The 18,159-nt window shown below is 55.9% G+C and overlaps 4 protein-coding genes across 4 annotated transcripts; 1 reads left to right on the top strand and 3 right to left on the bottom strand.

Moving 5' to 3' along the window:
* Positions 1 to 30: 30 nt before the first annotated feature.
* B0I36DRAFT_235922 (leucine rich repeat domain-containing protein) lies at positions 31 to 2,656 on the bottom strand (the record flags this gene model as incomplete). The annotated part of the gene is made up of 2 exons (XM_046149435.1): positions 31 to 2,562; positions 2,624 to 2,656. 2 exons carry the CDS (start codon positions 2,654 to 2,656, stop codon positions 31 to 33), a joined length of 2,565 nt encoding a protein of 854 aa, XP_046017113.1.
* A 7,468-nt stretch (positions 2,657 to 10,124) lies between these two features.
* B0I36DRAFT_73650 (uncharacterized protein) lies at positions 10,125 to 10,815 on the top strand. The gene has a single exon (XM_046163301.1). It carries the CDS (start codon positions 10,234 to 10,236, stop codon positions 10,729 to 10,731), a length of 498 nt encoding a protein of 165 aa, XP_046017114.1. The 5' UTR covers positions 10,125 to 10,233; the 3' UTR covers positions 10,732 to 10,815.
* Positions 10,816 to 13,537: 2,722 nt separating this feature from the next.
* Positions 13,538 to 15,901, bottom strand: B0I36DRAFT_315252 (putative pyridine nucleotide-disulfide oxidoreductase). Its single transcript, XM_046152864.1, has one exon. It carries the CDS (start codon positions 15,414 to 15,416, stop codon positions 13,914 to 13,916), a length of 1,503 nt encoding a protein of 500 aa, XP_046017115.1. The 5' UTR covers positions 15,417 to 15,901; the 3' UTR covers positions 13,538 to 13,913.
* A 1,383-nt stretch (positions 15,902 to 17,284) lies between these two features.
* On the bottom strand, positions 17,285 to 17,953 carry B0I36DRAFT_359607 (60S ribosomal protein L32; the record flags this gene model as incomplete). Its single annotated transcript, XM_046158165.1, has 3 exons — positions 17,285 to 17,393; positions 17,459 to 17,705; positions 17,914 to 17,953. 3 exons carry the CDS (start codon positions 17,951 to 17,953, stop codon positions 17,285 to 17,287), a joined length of 396 nt encoding a protein of 131 aa, XP_046017116.1.
* Positions 17,954 to 18,159: the final 206 nt, after the last annotated feature.

Raw genomic sequence — 18,159 nt, forward strand, 5'->3', positions numbered from 1 at the left:
ATGGGAATGTGAGTATGGCAAATGCTCACATTAGCCCAGGGTGCGACCACTATGGACTGGTGGCGCACTACCAGTGCGGGCGCCAAATGGAGATTGACCAAACGCAGGAGCGCGGGCCGGATCCCATACTTCCTCGTTGAGTACAGTTAGGTAGCCGCTGCCGACTGTGCCGCGAAGAGCCTCGATCTTTCTTCTGTACACTTCTCCGCTCATGTCCCACTGCTCCTGGTCGTTCCAGGCTGGCGATGGTTCAGGCTTTGACAATTGTGCTAGGTTTGGAAGCACACTCGTGTTGATACGCGGGGCGTCGTTAGCCTTTGGCGTCGGTTTCGCAATCGACGCGGCAAGCGGCTCGACAGCTGCGGCAACTTCAGGTGGTGAAGAGTGCGAGGCACCGTAGCTGGAGCTGATGACAGCAGCTGGGGCGAGGGCATCTTCGGCGTTGTCTAGATGCTCTGATTGGCCCGGGACCATGGTAATGGTGGGATGGTCATTTGTGGCAAGGTCCACGATGCGCCGTTTAGGAGTTCGTCTTCGTCTAGTTGAACTTGTGTTGATCTCGCTCTCAACAGCTCGTGGTGTGGGACGGGCAAGTCTTTCCTTGCGGAGAGCCGACTGATCCTTGGCAACAGCCTCTTGAATAATAGCAGGCTTGCTCACGTCAACAGCTGGGATCTCAGGCACAGGCTGCTTCATGACCGGCACCGCAGCAGGCACCGCAGCACGCTCTTTGAGGTACTTCTTTTCCGAGTACGAAGGACCCGTCGAATCGATGATGATGTCTTCAGTGAAGCCCGGGGTTTCCCTGAAAAGATTGAAGATTGTGATGCGGTAGTTGCGGTGAGTCCGAGTGAATGGATTGCCTTCCACCCAAATCTCACGGAGGTCGGGAATACCAGTCAAACGTGCCAGCTCCGTTGGGTCAGTGATGCGATTATCGCGAAGATCGAGTCGCTCAAGAGGGTAGAGCTTCTCGACGCCGGCGATCGACTGAAGCCGATTGGCGCGAAGGTTGAGAGCGGTAATGGCAGGTAAGGGGTTGCGTAGCAGCGAGTGAAGAGAGTCGATCATGCAGTGAGAGAGATTCAACGCTCTCAAAGCCGTCAGGGTTGCAAGACTGTCAGGGATCTGCGTAAACAGATTTGTGGACAAGTCGAATGACCAAAGGGTCTCGGAAAGGGGGATCAAGCTAACAGCTGACACGGTTGTCAGGGAGTTGTCCGCAAGACTCAAATGCCTCAGAAATCTCCACTTGTTCGCTGGCACAAAACCCGAAGCAATCAGATTCGAGGCACTATGTCTCGGATTATGCCACGAGTCAGACATGCTGGACTGCGAGGAACCAGAACCAGAACGCTTCACTTTGTAGTTGTTCCTGCTATTGGCAGTTGTATGACGCGATGTGCTCGGTCGTTGAGGGGAATTACTCCGTGGACGATGGGCTCCGTCAGCCCTAGAATCGTGCAGCTCAATCCGACCCAGAGATTGCCGGCGACGGTCCATGCGCGGGGTCGCGGTGGTTGTTTCGTGCATTAGAGGGCTCACTAGTATATCACCAACTGACCCTCTCCGTGGCTCCGGAGATCCCGGCAAAGACATTGACTGATATGACGCCGGGAAGGGGTCGCCAAAGCTCTGGCTTGCGACAAGAGGTCTCCGAGTCTGTAGCACTTGGGTCTGGGCAGATGTTGGGGATGTAGACTGCATCTTGGCTGACCTTCGGCGACGCTTGTCCATGTCGTCCAGTACAATATCGATGAGAATCTCTGCAGGATCCTCAATACTGGCACGATTCAGCGACAGCGACTTCAACTGCTCGGCAAGTCGGTCCCAACCGAAGAACTGACGGTAGTCGATACCACTGATCTCAAGATACTGCAGGTTTTTGAACACATAAAGAGGAACAGCTGAATCGAACGGGAACTCTTCGTAGCCGCGGACAAGCTTAGCCTGCCAATCCGGCGCAAGCTTGAGACACGGCAGCTTTGTAAATGCGGAATACAACTGCTTGAGGTCGGCTTGGATGGCAGCCTTCTGCTTTTCGTTCCGTGCCGCCGAAATCGTCGAGCCTAGGCCGAAGGCTGAGAAAATTGCGCTCATGCCAGACACCACGGAGCGGATGCTCGAAATCGACCGAATGGAACCAGCATCAGAACCCCGGCTTTTCGTGCGTTGTGAAGGGTTCAAAAAGGACACATAGTTTGTGGCCGTTGAAGTATCATGCAAACTCTCGAGGCGCACCTTCATGGGGCCAACATTGACACCTAGTTCCTCAAAGCGCGACAGGAGGTAAAATAGATGATGAGGAGTGAGCTGCAATTGTGTGGTCTTTGTTGTCTGCGCCGCAAATGCCAAAGGTGATGAAAGCCCCGACACCAAGGACGATGTCACGTTTGAGGCAGAGGTGGCAGGCCTACGCTCAGGGGCTGGAGAAGTAGGCGACCTCGGCGCTGTGATCGACGAAACGCTCTGGCTCGCGCCATGCCGGGCAGTGCCAGGTCGTCTTGACTGATGAATGTTGGCGAGGGATCGCTCGTTTGTGCGTACGAAACTGGCCAATGTCTTTTTGGTCGTCAGCAAACAGAGCCTGCTTATGCCAGAGGGTATGAGAGTTATTGCATACCTTGATGAACACCTCGCCATCTTGAGAGTCCATAGCTAGAGTCCGCAATACATCCAGTCTACGCGAGCTGAGGAGAGTAAGTTGCAGCCCAGCAGGCGCCGTCGACACAAAGAGTATGTCGGAAGTTGAGCGTGCTCGGCCTCGAGGTTAAATCTTTGACTGGCGGTAGCAAAACATGTCAGCGTCGTGGAAGAAGCAGGAGAAGAGCATGTTTGTGCGCGTGCAAGCAGGAGTCGTCAGGTCCGACAATGATAGATAAGACCACGGCACAAAGTCCAGATGATGCCATTGATGTGACAGAAACGAGAGGGAGCCAAGGGGCTCGTCCAGTCATGTCTCGGCTGGCATCAACCTTTTGGGGAAGATTACACAGCCGTGTCTACAGAGATGGACTGATGACCCCAAGTGCTTTGACTCCACGATGTCTCATAGCCGTGAAGCTAGAACGGCAGCAGGACTGTGGACCTGTGGTGGCTGAAACAGGAGGCACCAAGACTGAAAGCAAGGAATGCACCAAGATCAAGCAGGCACGAATCATAATGGGCAGATAGCATAGGGAGAAAACAACAGAGGCTTCGCGCGCAGACAGCTTGCAGAGAACAGAGCAGCAGTAAAGACGAGAGGAACGCGACGCTGAGGACGGGGAGGGCAGGCAGGCAGGCAGGCAGGCAGACGCAAGGCGTGGCACACATACCTGAGGGTCAAAAAGCCTTGCCCACGCTCGAGAATGTGAATCGCGAGACCAAGGGATATGCGCGCGAGAGGATCTGCAGAATCTCGCGTAGTGTAGGATATGTGCGTCCGAAGCAGAGAACGACCCCGCGTGGAGTGGTGTGCTGGCTTGCGTCGATATCTCGTGTTGCTCTGAACGTCGATGTCGTGCTGACTGGTGCTCGAAGTGCCGCCAAATGCAAGGAGCCGGGCAGGGAGGGTCGGAGAGAGTGAAGGCAGTAGGGAACGACAACTCTGTAACTCAGGCCCTGGAGTCGGACTGGGCTATCATGTGATGAACGGCGGCAGCAACGGCGGCGACGAGGGTGACGACGTCGGGAGAAGAGGAGAAAGAGGCTGGCTGGCTGGCGAAAGACGGCGGCAGCAGGCAAGAGAGAGAAGGAGCGCGGGCGAGCGAATTATAGCAGGCGACGATAACAGAGCTTGGAGGAGAGGGCCGGGGCGCCCAGTTGCGCAGCCAGGATGGTGCACGCACTGCCTGAAGGGGAGGGGCCAACCCACCCGCGGCGCTCCACCCAGCGCTCACGCCTGCCTGTCTGCAGACCAAGGATAAGCCCTGGGAGGTGGCCTGCGGCGCACCCAGGGTGGGGCCTCCGCCTAGCGCTGGCAGGGAAGAACCCGCCCATCGTCCTGTCCACGGCGAGCTCGTCGTTCTCTGTCTCCACGAAGAGCCTGCAATCATCCGAGTCTAGTGGCATGGGACAATGGCATTGCCTGGTGCTGCTGCTGCGGCGCTGCTCTGCTTCGCTCAGCGTGGCGTGTCACGACAACCACCACCACCACCGCCACCCACTCCCGCCATGGTGATCGCGCGGCAATCCTGTGCGGGCTGTTTCGGCGGCGACGATCTCTGGCGGTACCGCGCGCAGGGCTTACCACCACAGCAAGGCCGTCGAGTCGCCGACATTGTCCCACATCCAGCTTCGTGCTCCAGTCGCCAGGGCGGTGTCCCCTCCGACCGACGATACACGACTCACGCACGAACTCCTTCTCTCCCTCTCTCTCTCTCTCTCTGGCTCATGGTGGGTGGTCACTGGTGCCTCCCCCTGATGACGGCCGACTCGACTTTTTTCCGCCATGGCCACGAGCATGCACAGAGGGCGGCTCCATTGGCCAACAGGCGTCAGACAGGCCTGGCTGGTGCTCCTCGCCGCCGAGCCAATGGCCCCGTCTGATCAACACGCTCGCCAATAATGGTGGCTGTTCTGTCTGATGGCTGCATGAGACGTGCATGTCGCCAACCGCACATGGCCCTCCCGTCCACGCCGGTTTTCTCATTATCGGCTAACAGCTCGCAAACGACGCGAGGATGGTGGAAAGCCCCCTTTTGTTGAAGAATTGAACAACGTGCATCGTGCGAGTAAGCAACATTGCGCTGCTGGCCGGGAAACGACGAGACAAGCCCATGGGTTGAGAATTGAGACCCTTCACCAGGCCCGGCGGTTCTTACAGGGAGGCGCTCGGTGCAAGACTCTAATCGGCGAGGGAAAAGAACGGCCCCCCAGTCTGAGATCCATGACTTGAAGCTGGCTGACAAGGATGTGCGGAATATCCTTGCTGCACTCGACATTCGGGGTCCCTCACTGTGGTGACCCAGACCCGCGGCTCCTCGTGATGAAAAACGTTTCACGTTGCACAATCAGATTTCTGACGAGTAGTCTCGTGGCTCGAGGTCACGGCCATGCTTCATCCTTCAACTGGCGGTCGAAGCCTCGCCGGCCGCAACGACACGGACTGACTGGGTTGGTCGTCATGCTGCTCCATCCAGCGTGACCAGCCTCCACGGGCGGAGAGTTGGGCGGTGCTAAGCTGACATCTGCTCGCCTCGCTGTATGGCACCTCCGCCCACATTGACCTCCATTGCCCTCCAGGCAAAGTACAAGTTGCGTCCACTGCCACGCATCGCAAGGACATTCAGAAGCGTCGACATTGAAACGAGCAAGCCAGCAGCAGCGGCATGGCAGCATGGCACAGTGTTGAAAGAAAGTGCTTTGTTTACCTAGACTTGCGCATCAATGGGCGGCGGCTCGGATATTAGCATCGGCGAGGACCGTCATGCCTCCCGTTGCAAAACGAACCAACGGCAGCTAGTGAGGCGCTTGAGGACATGAGCAGAGCCCGGCCTTTTCTCCCGTCGTGCTGGGAAGACCCTTCCAGCATTGGCCTTCGTCCGCTGTTGGCCCACTCGCCGATGCTCGACTTTATTATCAGCAGGGGCTTCGCAGGGGTCCCGCCTAGCTTGTGTCATGGGACCCCTGCGACCACCCCTCGGTCGTCCAGATGACCCCGCCCGTTATCCCTTCTGTCCTTGATCTCGTCCACCCAAAGCATGGCCCCAAGGACAATGGCTACGAGTACGGAAAGACGACAACGACAACGTGGACGGCACCGACAGCAATTTCACTGCCAGAACAGCAGCACCCCGAGCCGTTTTCATTGGCAGGATCTGTTTGGACAGGAGCACCCACTGCTAGCCATACCCTTTTCAGCATCAGACAGGTTTCGGCCATCGACCCAGACGCTGTTCTCCACGGTCGGCTTTTGATAATGCCATGGTCCCTCCCAGCTTGTGTCGCCATGTGCTTGCCGATCCTGGCTAGCCCCTCCTCCTTTTATGGCATGCTCGCTTGCGAAAGTACCCTGGCAGAGCTGTGCTCGAGCCGCAATCTGTCTAGCGTCCTTTGCTCTTTTCTCATTGTTATCTTTGCCCTCAGATTCCGCCGTGGCATTTCGTCTCTCCAGATTCCGTGGACCCTGTACCAGCGCCCGGCTTCCCCAATTCGGCAAGACAGGCCGCGCACAGGGTGATGATGATGCAAGCGACCAGCGATATTCGGTTGACGTGATGCTGAACGAACGTGTCTTGTCTGGAGATCCAAGCAGGTGGCATATCCCCCATCCTGTAGCGCGCGTGCTCGAATGGTTCGCATCATTTATGTCATAACTCCACATGCTTCGCGATTTGATTGGAATCATCCGGCTTCCTTTGGGCACACTCCTGCAACGCCAGTGTCATTATACCGCTGAATCCCTGCAACTCCGTATCCACAGCACAAACTGCCAAGCTCAACGGGGGATTGCGGAGGCTCGAAAGCTACGAATAAATCTGACTTCAATCAATCACGTCGTCCGCAAATGTCTACGCGCTGCGCAGTGACGCAGCAGTCTTGCATGGGCGCTCTCGCTGCGCTGGTGGTCTCCGCATGAACATCTTGCCGTCCACTAAAGGTATCTGACCAGTCGCTCAAGGACGTCTTATGTCAGGGTTCCTCAGACAAAAATGTATGTCTCGCCGTGGGTGCTCCGGCACGGCACCCTGCATGCTACGCCGGCTTCTGTTAGGCAGATCGTGTGTCGCTCACCCACTGACTGACACATGGCCTGCTTTCATGAGCGGCAGTGATGGGCACGGCACAGCTACTCATACATTTCTCACCTGACTCTTCACGGCGCGGCAACCATTACAATTGGAGGACGATCATTCAGCATGGCGTGGAAGACCTTCTCAAGCTTCGATACTTGGCTTGGCTTGGCTTCCCCCCACGCACCCTGAGCTTTGAGACATTTCTTCCACTCATGCTCAAGGCCAAAACTACGTCGTTCGTTGGGTTGACTCATTATCGGCAGTACTCCATTCTCATATACCCCGAAATGGGTTGGCCTTGTGTTGCGGCCAATTTCTCGAATTTTGCCTTCCGAACACGGTTGACAGCGTGGGCAAGGAGGGGCAACGCCGATCCCTTCAGGACCCTTCCCCTCGAGACTATGCCGCTACTGGTCAGATGCCGCTGCTACGATGCTGCGATCGGCTTGCGGGACAGTATGCGAGGGACACAAGGGGCTGTGGTTGGCCACCACAACTTGCAACACGACTTCTGCGAAACGGCGTCGCAAGTCGATGCGCCACATCCACATTATTTTCGAGATGTATTGCTTGGAAATGTCAACAGGAGGCTGCCGTGATGATCCCGAGTTGGCTATTTCCAATCGCACAATCGCGGAGAGCATCAACTCGAAGGCATATAGCTTTGCGGAACCCTGGGTCAAAGCATGGGCGCTTGGGTTGAAAAGGATCTGCACGAGCGATCATTATTGCAGCCAACAGCGAGCGAGTCCGTCGTGGGCCTTTACCGACGCACGCTAGCGCGACAAGATGTGAGAAGGGATTTGCGACCATTTGCTTGGTAGGGCCTGGTGAGACGTGGCTGCGCTTGGGCGGCTTCAGCGGCTGTGTGCAAATGATGGACTGTGCAGACTGGAGCTTGGCGTCGAGCCCCTGCTGCAGCTTGACGTAGGTGTTCCGCACCAGCGTCCCCGGCCTGCCGAGGGGCAGAGACAGACATTTGGATGAAGCGCCGGAGATTCAGCCAGAGCCCGCACCCAGGAGCTTGCCCCGCGCTGTCAAAGAGCATGGGCCATCGCCAGCCCTCCTGCGGGCGCGCCTCCAAAACGCCCTGCTGGTTGCCGTCCGAAAGGGCTTTGGGCCAGGCCCTTGAGGCTGGCAGGACGTATGCAGCACAAGCCAGCCCACCATCGCGAGCATCGTCGCTGGCGCGCACACACACACACACACACACCTACATCCATGCGATGCCACCATTTGGGCTCGCAATCCTTGCGGCCAGCGAATAAGCATCCGTGCCGCCACAATCGTGTGGAGGGGCACGGGCGAACATGTGTTACAATCACGCTCAAGACATGCGTGCATGATGCCATCCTCACATGCGTCTCCGTTTCGGTTCTAGCCTTCCCCGTGCAACGGGACCAAATTCCATTGCCTTCACCGCCTCCCGTCTATGGCATTTCAGGGACGCCTTGACTACCAGCGATCGCGGCCTCTGAGCACCCACAGCTCTGCAATGGATGCTTCCCTCGATCCGTCGCGCCTTGGCAGGGTTCGGCGTGGTCAGTGGGGGAGTGCGGCGAGAGTGCCGTAGGTAGGCCGTCCACAGCACCATTCTCGTTCTTGCCTGGTCTGGTCGGGGCAATGGTCGACTCTGGACAGATCGTGAGTGTGGAGTGGAGATGTTGATATGGGTATGGGTTCCAACGTGCAGCCCGCCCCCACGCCATTACCTATCAGCATCATCCTGGCTTGCGGGTCTGGCATGGGTTGACCACAGAGCTCGCTCGAAGCACGATGGCTCAGCACAGTCCTCTTTCGGACCGAGCAAGCTCCAAGCTCAAGCTCTGGTCTACCATCGTCCAGGGTACGCCAGACGCATGCCGACCTAGGGGCTTTGCCAGCCTTCCAGAAAGGAATGGACAGACAAGAGGTTTACCTGCAAGGAAGCAGACATGAACCTAATCAGGCCCGGCAGAGATCATATTCGTCGGGTCAATGGAGGTGTGCTCCATGCACCAGCGTCTGGCATCTGAAACAGTACAGAATAATAATCGACACCATTTGCGCTGGCTGTCGCATGACGGCAGCTTGCTTCTTGTCAGAACGGCCGACCACGACCTCGAAGGCTCGGGCACATGATACGTTCCTGGAGCGCGAAATGTACAATTGGCATGCTTGCCAGCTCCCACGAATCATGACTCGTCAGCCCGCAGTGCCGGCTGCCTACCAACCAAGGAAGAAAAAATTGAGCTCCGCAGCCTTGGAAAGGACCATGCTGCCGGAATGCAATGTCTTGTGGACCCCCTGTTATAGGCGGCCGAGACACGACCCCGCATGATCAGAATGACTCGGTTCATGGTGTCTGGCACGGGAGAACGGGACAACTGTTTCACCAGCACCGACAAAGAAATCGCAGCTGCAGGATCAAGATGGGCGACACACTTGTCTCAGGCCTGGCGTCGCCGGCGATAGCTGCCAGCATTGTTGCCAGGGCTGTCGAGCATGCAACAGATGCCTCTTCCGCAAAAGGCGGTGGACCAAGAGGGTGTGGTGCTCTGTTTGTCTAGCAGCGGGTGTCGCACGGAATGCCACGATTCCGGCCTTTGCGCTTGCGGGAACAGAGCGTATTCTCTGGACCTCCCGGGCGAAAGGCGATCAAGTTACACCGCAACGGTAGTTGCAACGTCGTCCGACCATGTCTCGTGCCAAGAGGAGCTCAACAACGTTTGTGGGCACCAAACTTTGCTGGCGGGGCCGATGTCGTCACAGCTGGGGCTGGGAGCGGCTGTCAGATCTTCAACAATGGCAAGCGGGACACCAAACCAAGTCGGAATCTGGAGTATCCAGGCAGGAAGTGGGCTGGCAGCCAGCGGGCCGGCATTGAATCGCAGAGGAGGGCATGTCAGGCGAGACTCGAACCTAGAGCCGGTGCAAAACGAGGCTGACTCACCGCCACGCTTGCGCGTGCCTCTCGAGGCTGCTGGCGAATCATCTTACACGGCTCTGTGGTTAGCAGCTGGCATTGTGCCCATTTTTGGACAGGAGCCGCCACAATGCTTAATCCCGGACGAGCCTAGCCGCCAGGCTGGTCTCTCTAGTGCTGCTAAATCTGGTCTCACTGGCGACGGGCCACGCTAGCTAGCATCTGGCGGACGAGACGCTCTAGTGTACCTTCGGGTACGCAAAAGGAGGAGGCGGAACGACTCCAGAAGCAACAGAAGATTCTCCATCCTTTCTTTTCCATCCCCGCCCCAGCCATCCAAGCTTCCGTTCGGCGTTGGCCGCAGCCGCTAACCCACACACTAGCTGGCATTACTCCTCATACGGATTTGCACCACCGTCTTCGCATCCCACGACCCGTTGAGCCTCACCAGCTCTGCTGGCCTGTGGGGTTTCGGGCCGCCCTGAACCGAGGCTGGCAGGAGACAAGCCAGCTCATCGCACTTGCCTACTTGGCTCATCAAGGACTCATCGAGATGGTCAAGATCGCGCTGCTTGCCCCGAGGTTGTCTTCTGCTGGCCGTGAACCGGGATGATCCATGTGCCGCCCGACAATGCAAGCGCCGGACCCCGCAGCTTGCCGGCGCCGACGAGGACAGCGACGAGGAGCAAGGACGAATGGGATATTCCGGCATTGACAAATTTTGCCAGTGGCCGGCCTCCTCGAGCCGAATCATCGGTCTGGCTTAGCTCGCCGCAGGAAGAGGGCGCGCCGAGACGAGGCGGTATGCCACCGTCAGACGAGTTCAATGACCACCAACATTGCACATTGCTCATTGCTGATGATTCTGTGTGTGCAGCCAGCAGTCTCAATCAGCGGCGTCCGCGTCGGCCCAGCATCGCGCCAGGCGGGTTTGCAGTTGTTCCACGAGTTGGCACACTCTTGGCTTCTTTTTCATTCCTTGGGGTGATTGTCCCTGCTGATCTCGTCTTGTCTTGCTCAGTCCTTTTGCTTTTTGCCCCCATCTGCTTACTCACTTCGACGTTTCTAAAGGGATGCGAAACCTCCGATTGCCCATCCACGAACTGATGGGAATGCGAGCCTGCTTATCAGCATCGGGGATAGAGCACCAGCAGCATGCAGATTACGGCCTTGGCTGGCCGGTTTCCTTGACTACAAGTCGTGCGGTGTGGCGTGGTGTGGTGTGTGGTGTGGTGAAGGATGTCTTATACGCGCAGCTGCGACGATACGTGCAGCTCATGTAACACACACACACACACACACACATACACGCATATGCCTATTCACTTGCCGTCCTTGCGCGCGAGGAAAAGCCTGCAGACTTGCATCGTGCAGAAAATGCTGCCACAGCAGGACCTGGTAACGTCTTGTTTTGGTCGCCCTTCTTGAATCAAAGGACACGTTTCTCCCGAGCACATGCAAGTCTCGGAGGAGGCGGGGGAAACGAACGCTGCGTGTCTGAGGAAATCGCCGATCATCCTCATCAGAGTCCCTCATTGTTGGGACCATGTACCAGAGTCGAGTTTCGTTTGTGTCGCATGTTGCTTTTGGCCTTCTGGCCATGCTCATATCTGCTGGTGTTGTTGCGGCTGCTCTTTTCTTCTGGCCAGGTCATTCAAGAGCTGAGTGAGTTGGCCCGTGTATTGGGACTTCAAGAAAGCCTGGGGCTGGTTCCTCGGAATGAGCCGTGCGTTGCCCGCTAGGGAATGCATCTTGGACATTGCAATTGGGTGTTGCCAGCAGTCAAAAGTCCACTCCGAAACCTGCCTACGCGCGGGGATCCCGTGGCGGTGTGATGTTGTATTTCACCGACATGGTAAGTGAGGGGGAGGAAAAAAAACCACATCCACCACGCGCACACACACTCACATACACACAGAGCACGATCCGTCAACCCATGCCAAGACTTTCCGGGATTGCGAGTTGTAAATAGGTGCTTTTTTTTGGGAGGTCCCTCGGCCGGGTACACTTTTTAGAGTTTTTTTTTCGCGTGCTATTGTCGATCATTTTGTACTGTATGTACCTATGTAGATATCTACCTAGGTCGGTAGGTAAGTACCTAGGTATCTATCCTTGTTCGCCGACCGCCGCCGAGCTCGGTGGAGTGCCGAGCATGTTGTTTGTCTCGTAGTGGGACTTTCCGTGGTCTGAGAGAAGGGGGGATTCACCAAAAAAAAGTTGGCAGTGGAGGAAGCAAGGTCGGAACCAAAGGCGAGGGAGGGCGGTCAGTTGGTGCTTAGTTGAGTCATTCCTTACACTGCTGTTGTTGTTGTTGTTGTTGTTGTCGTCATTGGTGACCAGTGCAGAACTGATGCTGCAGTATTCCGGTGGAAGGTGAAAATGGCACCCTGAGTTGAAAAGACAGTGCATGTGTGCGAGTAACGACGTGTGGATGAGAGCATGGCAGTGGCAGAATGTGATACTCTCAGATCTGTTGTTCTTTTTTTTTCTTTTCTAAATGACACGCCATCGTGTCGCTGAGCTCACTCAAGCCAATGCCCCGTCCGGGAGAAGCTCGTTCATCGCGACCCAAACCAGATGCATTTCTAGATAGTGCCTACTTTGTCCGTCTTCCCATTGGGGCGACTTTGTCACTACGGGAATTGTCCCGAGGACCTGCACAGAAGTGAGTAGCAGAAAAATGCTCAGGGACGGTCAACTGGGTTGACTGATCTCATGTCAGGGGCGTTGCTCGGAGCAGGGCCTTGTATAAAACTGGACGACTTGTGTGCTCTTGTGCTCGCTTCTCTTTGATTGCTGCTCTGGTGTCTGCTTCTTTCCCAACTCTCGGATCGGTGCTGAGAATACCGTGTAACACTGGGTCCGAGATATCATCGCTTAACGAGACAAGACATAAAGCATGCTGTCTCTAGAGAAGGGAGTTATTCGAAGAAGAAGAACAATTGCCGCCTTTCCAAAATTATTGGTTTGTCTTGATGCGTGCCACCGTCTCACACAAGTCAGAGAAATCCGATATTGTCGCTAATCTCGCCCGGGTTGGGCTTTCTTCTTCCTCCTTGTCAGGGAGGGTCCTCAGTGGTTTCGCTTCAATCATACCATTGATGGGCAAGACTTTTGAAGGCTCACACTGGCCTGGTGCGCCGCGATATTGAAATTCCCGGAGAAGGATCACACGGGCCGGGAAACCAACAGTCTGCTCTCACAAAGTCTGCATAGAGGCTTCCCGTGGTTAACGAGGACTCTGCACTACACGGATTGTATCTGTGCCGTGGCACTTTTCTGTAACAGAAGAAGCAAAAACACCATCAGTCGAGTGATAAGTCCGAATGCTTCCCACTGGCTTCTTCTGCCCACCCCAGGCGTCAATCTTGACTGCTCACCTTGGCAAAGGCAATTTGCAAGCGAGACCGGATCCAGTCAACATCTGCGATGCAGGGGGGGGGGGGGGCGCTTTGAGAGCGCTCTATATATGAGGGAAACATGTAGCTCTCAGAAGTAGAAAGGCAACCCAGACAGAAGACTGGTCAAATACGAAACAAGGTCGTTTGCATTGGTCACAACCCCCTGAAACCTAATCTAATTGCATGCCTAGACCACATCTAGAGGGACCAAACTCCTTTTTTTCTTTTCTCGTCGGGCTTGCACATGATAGGGACTAGACGTGGGATTGGGCAAAGGTGATAGATGAGAGATCGCTTTTCTTTACCATCGGCCTGATTGTCTTGACTTTGGGCGACGTCCTTCAGGAGTTGTTTCACCGCTTGGGTTCTTGTTTGCGATCGGGACACGCCATGATACACTTTCGAGGATTAAGTGCATATATGCCGTCATCATACGATACCTTAACGAAATAAGCAGTGCTTCAATGCGACAGCGTGGAGAGATAATGAGAACAACGACGCGGCATTTCGGTACTTGCAACGCCATGATCCAAGGCCACTTCTCGTGCAGAGCCATCTATGGACGGCTCGCACTGTAATCAACACAAGTTCTCGACACTTTCTTTTTTCTTTTTTTTTCTTCTGAATAAATTCATGGAGCCGACGCCACGGGCACTAACGACATCCATGTCTTCGCAAATGGCAACACCATGTCAGCGTTATACATCCACCTGTCATAAAGACTGGTCGTTTGTCCCTCGAGTATGATTAAGCTTATATGTTTTCACAACGCTAGCTTCTGGGATATAGTACAAATTTCGAGGGAGTAGCTTCTTCGGTAGTAGTTTGATATCGTGGTGCCGCACATCCGACTGAAAAGAGAGCGTCCAATCATCCTACTCATCTTCTTCAGAACCTCGAGATATCTCTCCCAAACAACCACGAGGTTGCCCAATACACGGGAACCATGATCTTGTTGCGGATACTCATACTCTTGGTCAGATACGCTGTTCGCCAGAGTACCCACGCCGCCCAACCCTTGAGCTCGTCGGCGCTGCTCTGGTGGATCGCCGTCCAGCTGCCGAGGTATGTCATCGTGCCCCAGTTGCGGAACTTGAACGGTTTGGCGGCCTTGTTGTTGTCGTCGTTTAGGGCGCCTTTGCTCAACTGCTTCGCGAGGTATGTTGCCTGCTGGCTGGCAACTTGCGCCGTAGCTGGCAGGCCGCTTCCGGGGATGACGGCGCAGTCCCCGATCGTGAAGACGTCTGGGAGAGATGATGATTCGGGAACGTCCTTGCTGTCGTTGGTCTTTGACTCAGCAGGGATTACCTGAACGCGGAGGTGGGAGTCTGTGACGATACCGCCCGTCCTAGCATCCTTCTGTATCATGACGTTGCCTTTGCCTTTGCCTTTGTCGCGGAGTGAGCCGAGCTCTGGCGTTTCGAACTCCTTTGAGACCAGTTTCGACACCAGCGGGTTCTGCATCAACCCTGTACTCCAGACCACAATTCCAGCCCCGACTTCCTCGTCACCGTACTCTTGGATCTTGAGCTTGAGACACCCCTGGCAATCCTCGTCAGGCCTTATTCGCTGCAGATGGTGCTCCGTCTTGACCGCGATCCCCTCCCTTTTGAACGTCTCCATGGCGTACGTGGCGAGCGTCTTGTCGAACATCGGCAGCACCTTGGGCGCGACATCATACACGGTGATGCCGACGTGTTTGATCAGGTCCGGGTATGTCCTTGTCAGGTCGTCCTTGACCAGGTCGTGCAGCTCTGCGGCGAACTCGATGCCCGTCGGCCCGCCGCCCACGATGGCGAAGTGCAGCAGCTTCTTGCGATCTGCCGCGGACGTCGTGGGCAGCGCGGCACGCTCAAAGTTCTGGAGCACCTTCATCCTGATCTTGCGGGCGTCCCCGACGTCCCTCAGAAACGAGGCGTGCTCCTTGACGCCCTCGATCCCAAACGTCTGGCTGTACGCCCCGACGGCAATGACCAGCTTGTCGTACGGGACGTCGAACATGACGCCCTTGCCGGGCTGGGCGCCATCCACCTTGCTTGACGGGTCCTGTGCCGCCTTCAGGGCTTTCGCCGTCGTCGAGCTGCCGAGCTCGTCAGAAGTGTTGGCCTCGACGCGGATCGTCTTGCGCGCGAAATCGACCTCGTCGGCCCACCCTTGGTGGAAGTGGTCCAACCCGAGCCTCCTGACGGACTCGAGAGTCGCTCGAAACTCGAGCGTGCCCACGGCCGTGCCTGCGAGTAGTGGCGTAAAGACAAAATAAGAGCGTGGCGAGATCATGATCCGCTCATACTTTTTCGGGTCCAGCGTCCGGGCGAAGCCGTAGCCTGCCCACCCGGAGCCAAGGATCACCACTCGTTCTTTCTTGCTGCCTTTAGAGATTGAGCATCCCATTAACGATTAGCCAACTGTGTCCTCGAGAGCTTGACAGAGATGCTTTGGCAGGCTTGAACTTTACCTCCATCTTTGCGTGAGGTGCTTGAGTCGATGCTGGCCAGTCGCCGACCGCCAAGCGACCAAGAGGCCCTGCTTCCGCTACTTCCTATGCATGACACTGCGGCAATCCCTTTTGAAGTCGTAGGGACCAAAGAAGTGAATCGTCCTGCTCCTGTCGAGTTTACTATTTTCGTAGCCATGTAGGCCAGGTATGCATCCACATATATCGCTTACACGAACAAAGCTTGATTGATGGGATACCCAGGGGGTGTTTGAAGTTGACTCTTGCCAGGCAATCAATAAAGCAAAAACTTGAACACCATATATGATGAAAAGCTCAAACGAAATGACAAATCAACCTTAAAAAAGAGCCATGTCCTAGCACGTGGCCCGGGTCGCCCTTACGAACCCTGACTGTTGCGGCCCTGGGCGGCTGGGTGCGGGACGAAAGCATGATGTCAATGGGTGACGAAAAGCGCCCGGGAGTAGGGCCCATCGCACTAATTAGCGCGGTATATGCAAGAGCAGCCACAAGAGGGCTGGCTGGCCGGACGGGCGGAAACAGCCTGGGCTGAACAGATTACGGGTACATGTACATCGGCGGGCCTAAATCAAGTGCTGTACACAAGGGCATCAACCAAGCAAGTCTACCCCCAGCCACACTTAGGCTTCGTAAGGGCGAACATGGGCGATGCGCTTGACCGCCCGTCAACCACTTCGTGTGGCAAGAGAAGAATCTGTGTGGCAGGCAGGCAGGCAGGCAGGCAGGCTTACAGGAACGGGCCGAGTTCAGCGCAGGCCATCCACTGACTGTGCACAGGGCTCGAGTGCAGGGTCGCGTCCACCGCCGCCAGCCGCAGCACCCGAGCCTTATGGCGGCTCCCAGGGACACACCCACCAAGAACCAGTCTTGCAAGATTGACAGCGTCGCGGGATGACCCGATGGGTTTTCTCCGTCCGTGCAAGGGGTCCTCACAGACTATTCTGAAAGCTTGGTGACTCAGAGCCGCGAGTTGGCAATGGGGGCGGACGTGTTCTGGCATGCCGGCCTCATGCAGCGAGCGCCCCAAATCTTTCGCGTGGCGAGTGCAAAGCCGAGCGACGAGTTGTCACAGAGTCATCTGCCTCGTGCTGTTGGTGTTGATCACGGGCATGTTGAGTCACATCATCCCCTCCTAGAATGCGAAGATGGAAGTCCCACCTGCATGGTCAGCAAAAATGAAGCTGCCGTTTGGATTACACGAGTGGTAGTCCTCTAGACTTTGGTAGGCGATTTGTGCAGGATCACGCAGTGCCTGTGAATGTAAAAGTCGGGGAGATGACCATAAGTGAACCGCGATGGGAACAAGCCCATTACTGCTACTGAAGACTGCACGAGGAGTCTCTCTGACGACCGCACCAATGAAACGTCTGGCTTGGCAGTCCTGACCTCGTCAGTATTCCCAACCATGGTAACCACAAGCCACGCGCCAGCGAGCTGCCCTGGCGTTGCTCTCGATAGAATTGAGGCTCGGAGCACACGAGGGAATTCCAATTGTCACCCACACCAAACAAGCGGATCAGTTCTTTTGTTGTTTTTGTTCTTTATTTCCCTAGCATATGTAGGTACATGCCGAAAAACAGCTCGCAACCATCCGTTCCATGTGAGCAGAATCCTTTTTCCCATGCAAAAAACGGAGGAACCGGGAACCCTTCTCCTGTTGTTGTGAAAAAAGTCGCCGTCATCGTAAAGATTTTCCCGTCGTAGTACTCCTTTATTGTAATCGTGGTTTTGTTGTTTGTTTGATGATGGTGGTGGTGGCAAAAGTCGTAGTCGCTGCTGCTGCTTAGATCTCGGTGGTGACCTTGGCCTTGGGGTTGGTGACCTTGACGCCGAGCTGCTTGGCCTTGGCGATGATGTCGACCCGCTTCCTCGACGAGACGTTGTGGGCGATCCTGTCGACCAGGTTAGTTCAATATGCACGAGGCCTGCCGTGGCGGCGTTCGCCAGATGGACGTACTCGGCCGCGAAGGTGCGGTTGTGCATGAGGAGAAGCTCAACGTCCTTGGCGTTGCTGACGAGGAAAGCCTTGTGGCCGGAGGGCATCATGTGGCGGGTCTTCTTGTTGGAGCCGTAGCCGATCGAGGGCATGGCAGTGTTGCCCCGGAACCGTCTGCGGACACGGTTGTCGATACCCTTAGGCTTGCGCCATTTCGAAGACAGACGGTCGAACCGGTCGGCCTGATGTCTGTTGAAGGTCTTCGTGCCTGTATTCCCCAGACAGTCAGCATCATTGTTCGACCCCGCAGGCTCTACTCCCGCGCACAACTCGTCCAGCCCAATGATTCCACATATCGACGGCGAATGGCGCTGTGTGTGATCTCTCAAGACGATTTAATGGGTCGACGTGGTGGGCAGAGTGCTGAGAGTGTGCGCGGTTCCATTCTCCTCCACCGGATTGCAGACATAACGTACGCTTCTTGACGATCGGGACGTGCTTCTTGGCGGCAACCATCTTTACAACGCTGCGTTAGCTGGGTGTCGTTTGATCAAAAATGCGCGACGATAATTTCGAGATGTCGCAGTGATCTGTCGAGCTGCTCGGACGGGTTGGGTGTACCTTGACTGATTTCCGGCGGTCGGGGTTGTCGAATTTGGCGGTGGTGGTTGGTGGTGGTTCTGCTGCTGCGCAAGGGCTGAGAAATTTCCTCGAACAGTCCT

This window comes from Microdochium trichocladiopsis (assembly GCF_020744255.1).
Source record: "Microdochium trichocladiopsis strain MPI-CAGE-CH-0230 chromosome Unknown B0I36scaffold_2, whole genome shotgun sequence".
Taxonomy (NCBI): Eukaryota; Fungi; Ascomycota; class Sordariomycetes; order Xylariales; family Microdochiaceae; genus Microdochium; species Microdochium trichocladiopsis.

Coding starts and splice junctions, on each gene's coding strand:
- B0I36DRAFT_73650 (XM_046163301.1), top strand. CDS start 10,234: ATGATCCATGTGCCGCCCGACAATGCAAGCGCCGGACCCCGCAGCTTG.
- B0I36DRAFT_315252 (XM_046152864.1), bottom strand. CDS start 15,416: ATGGGATGCTCAATCTCTAAAGGCAGCAAGAAAGAACGAGTGGTGATC.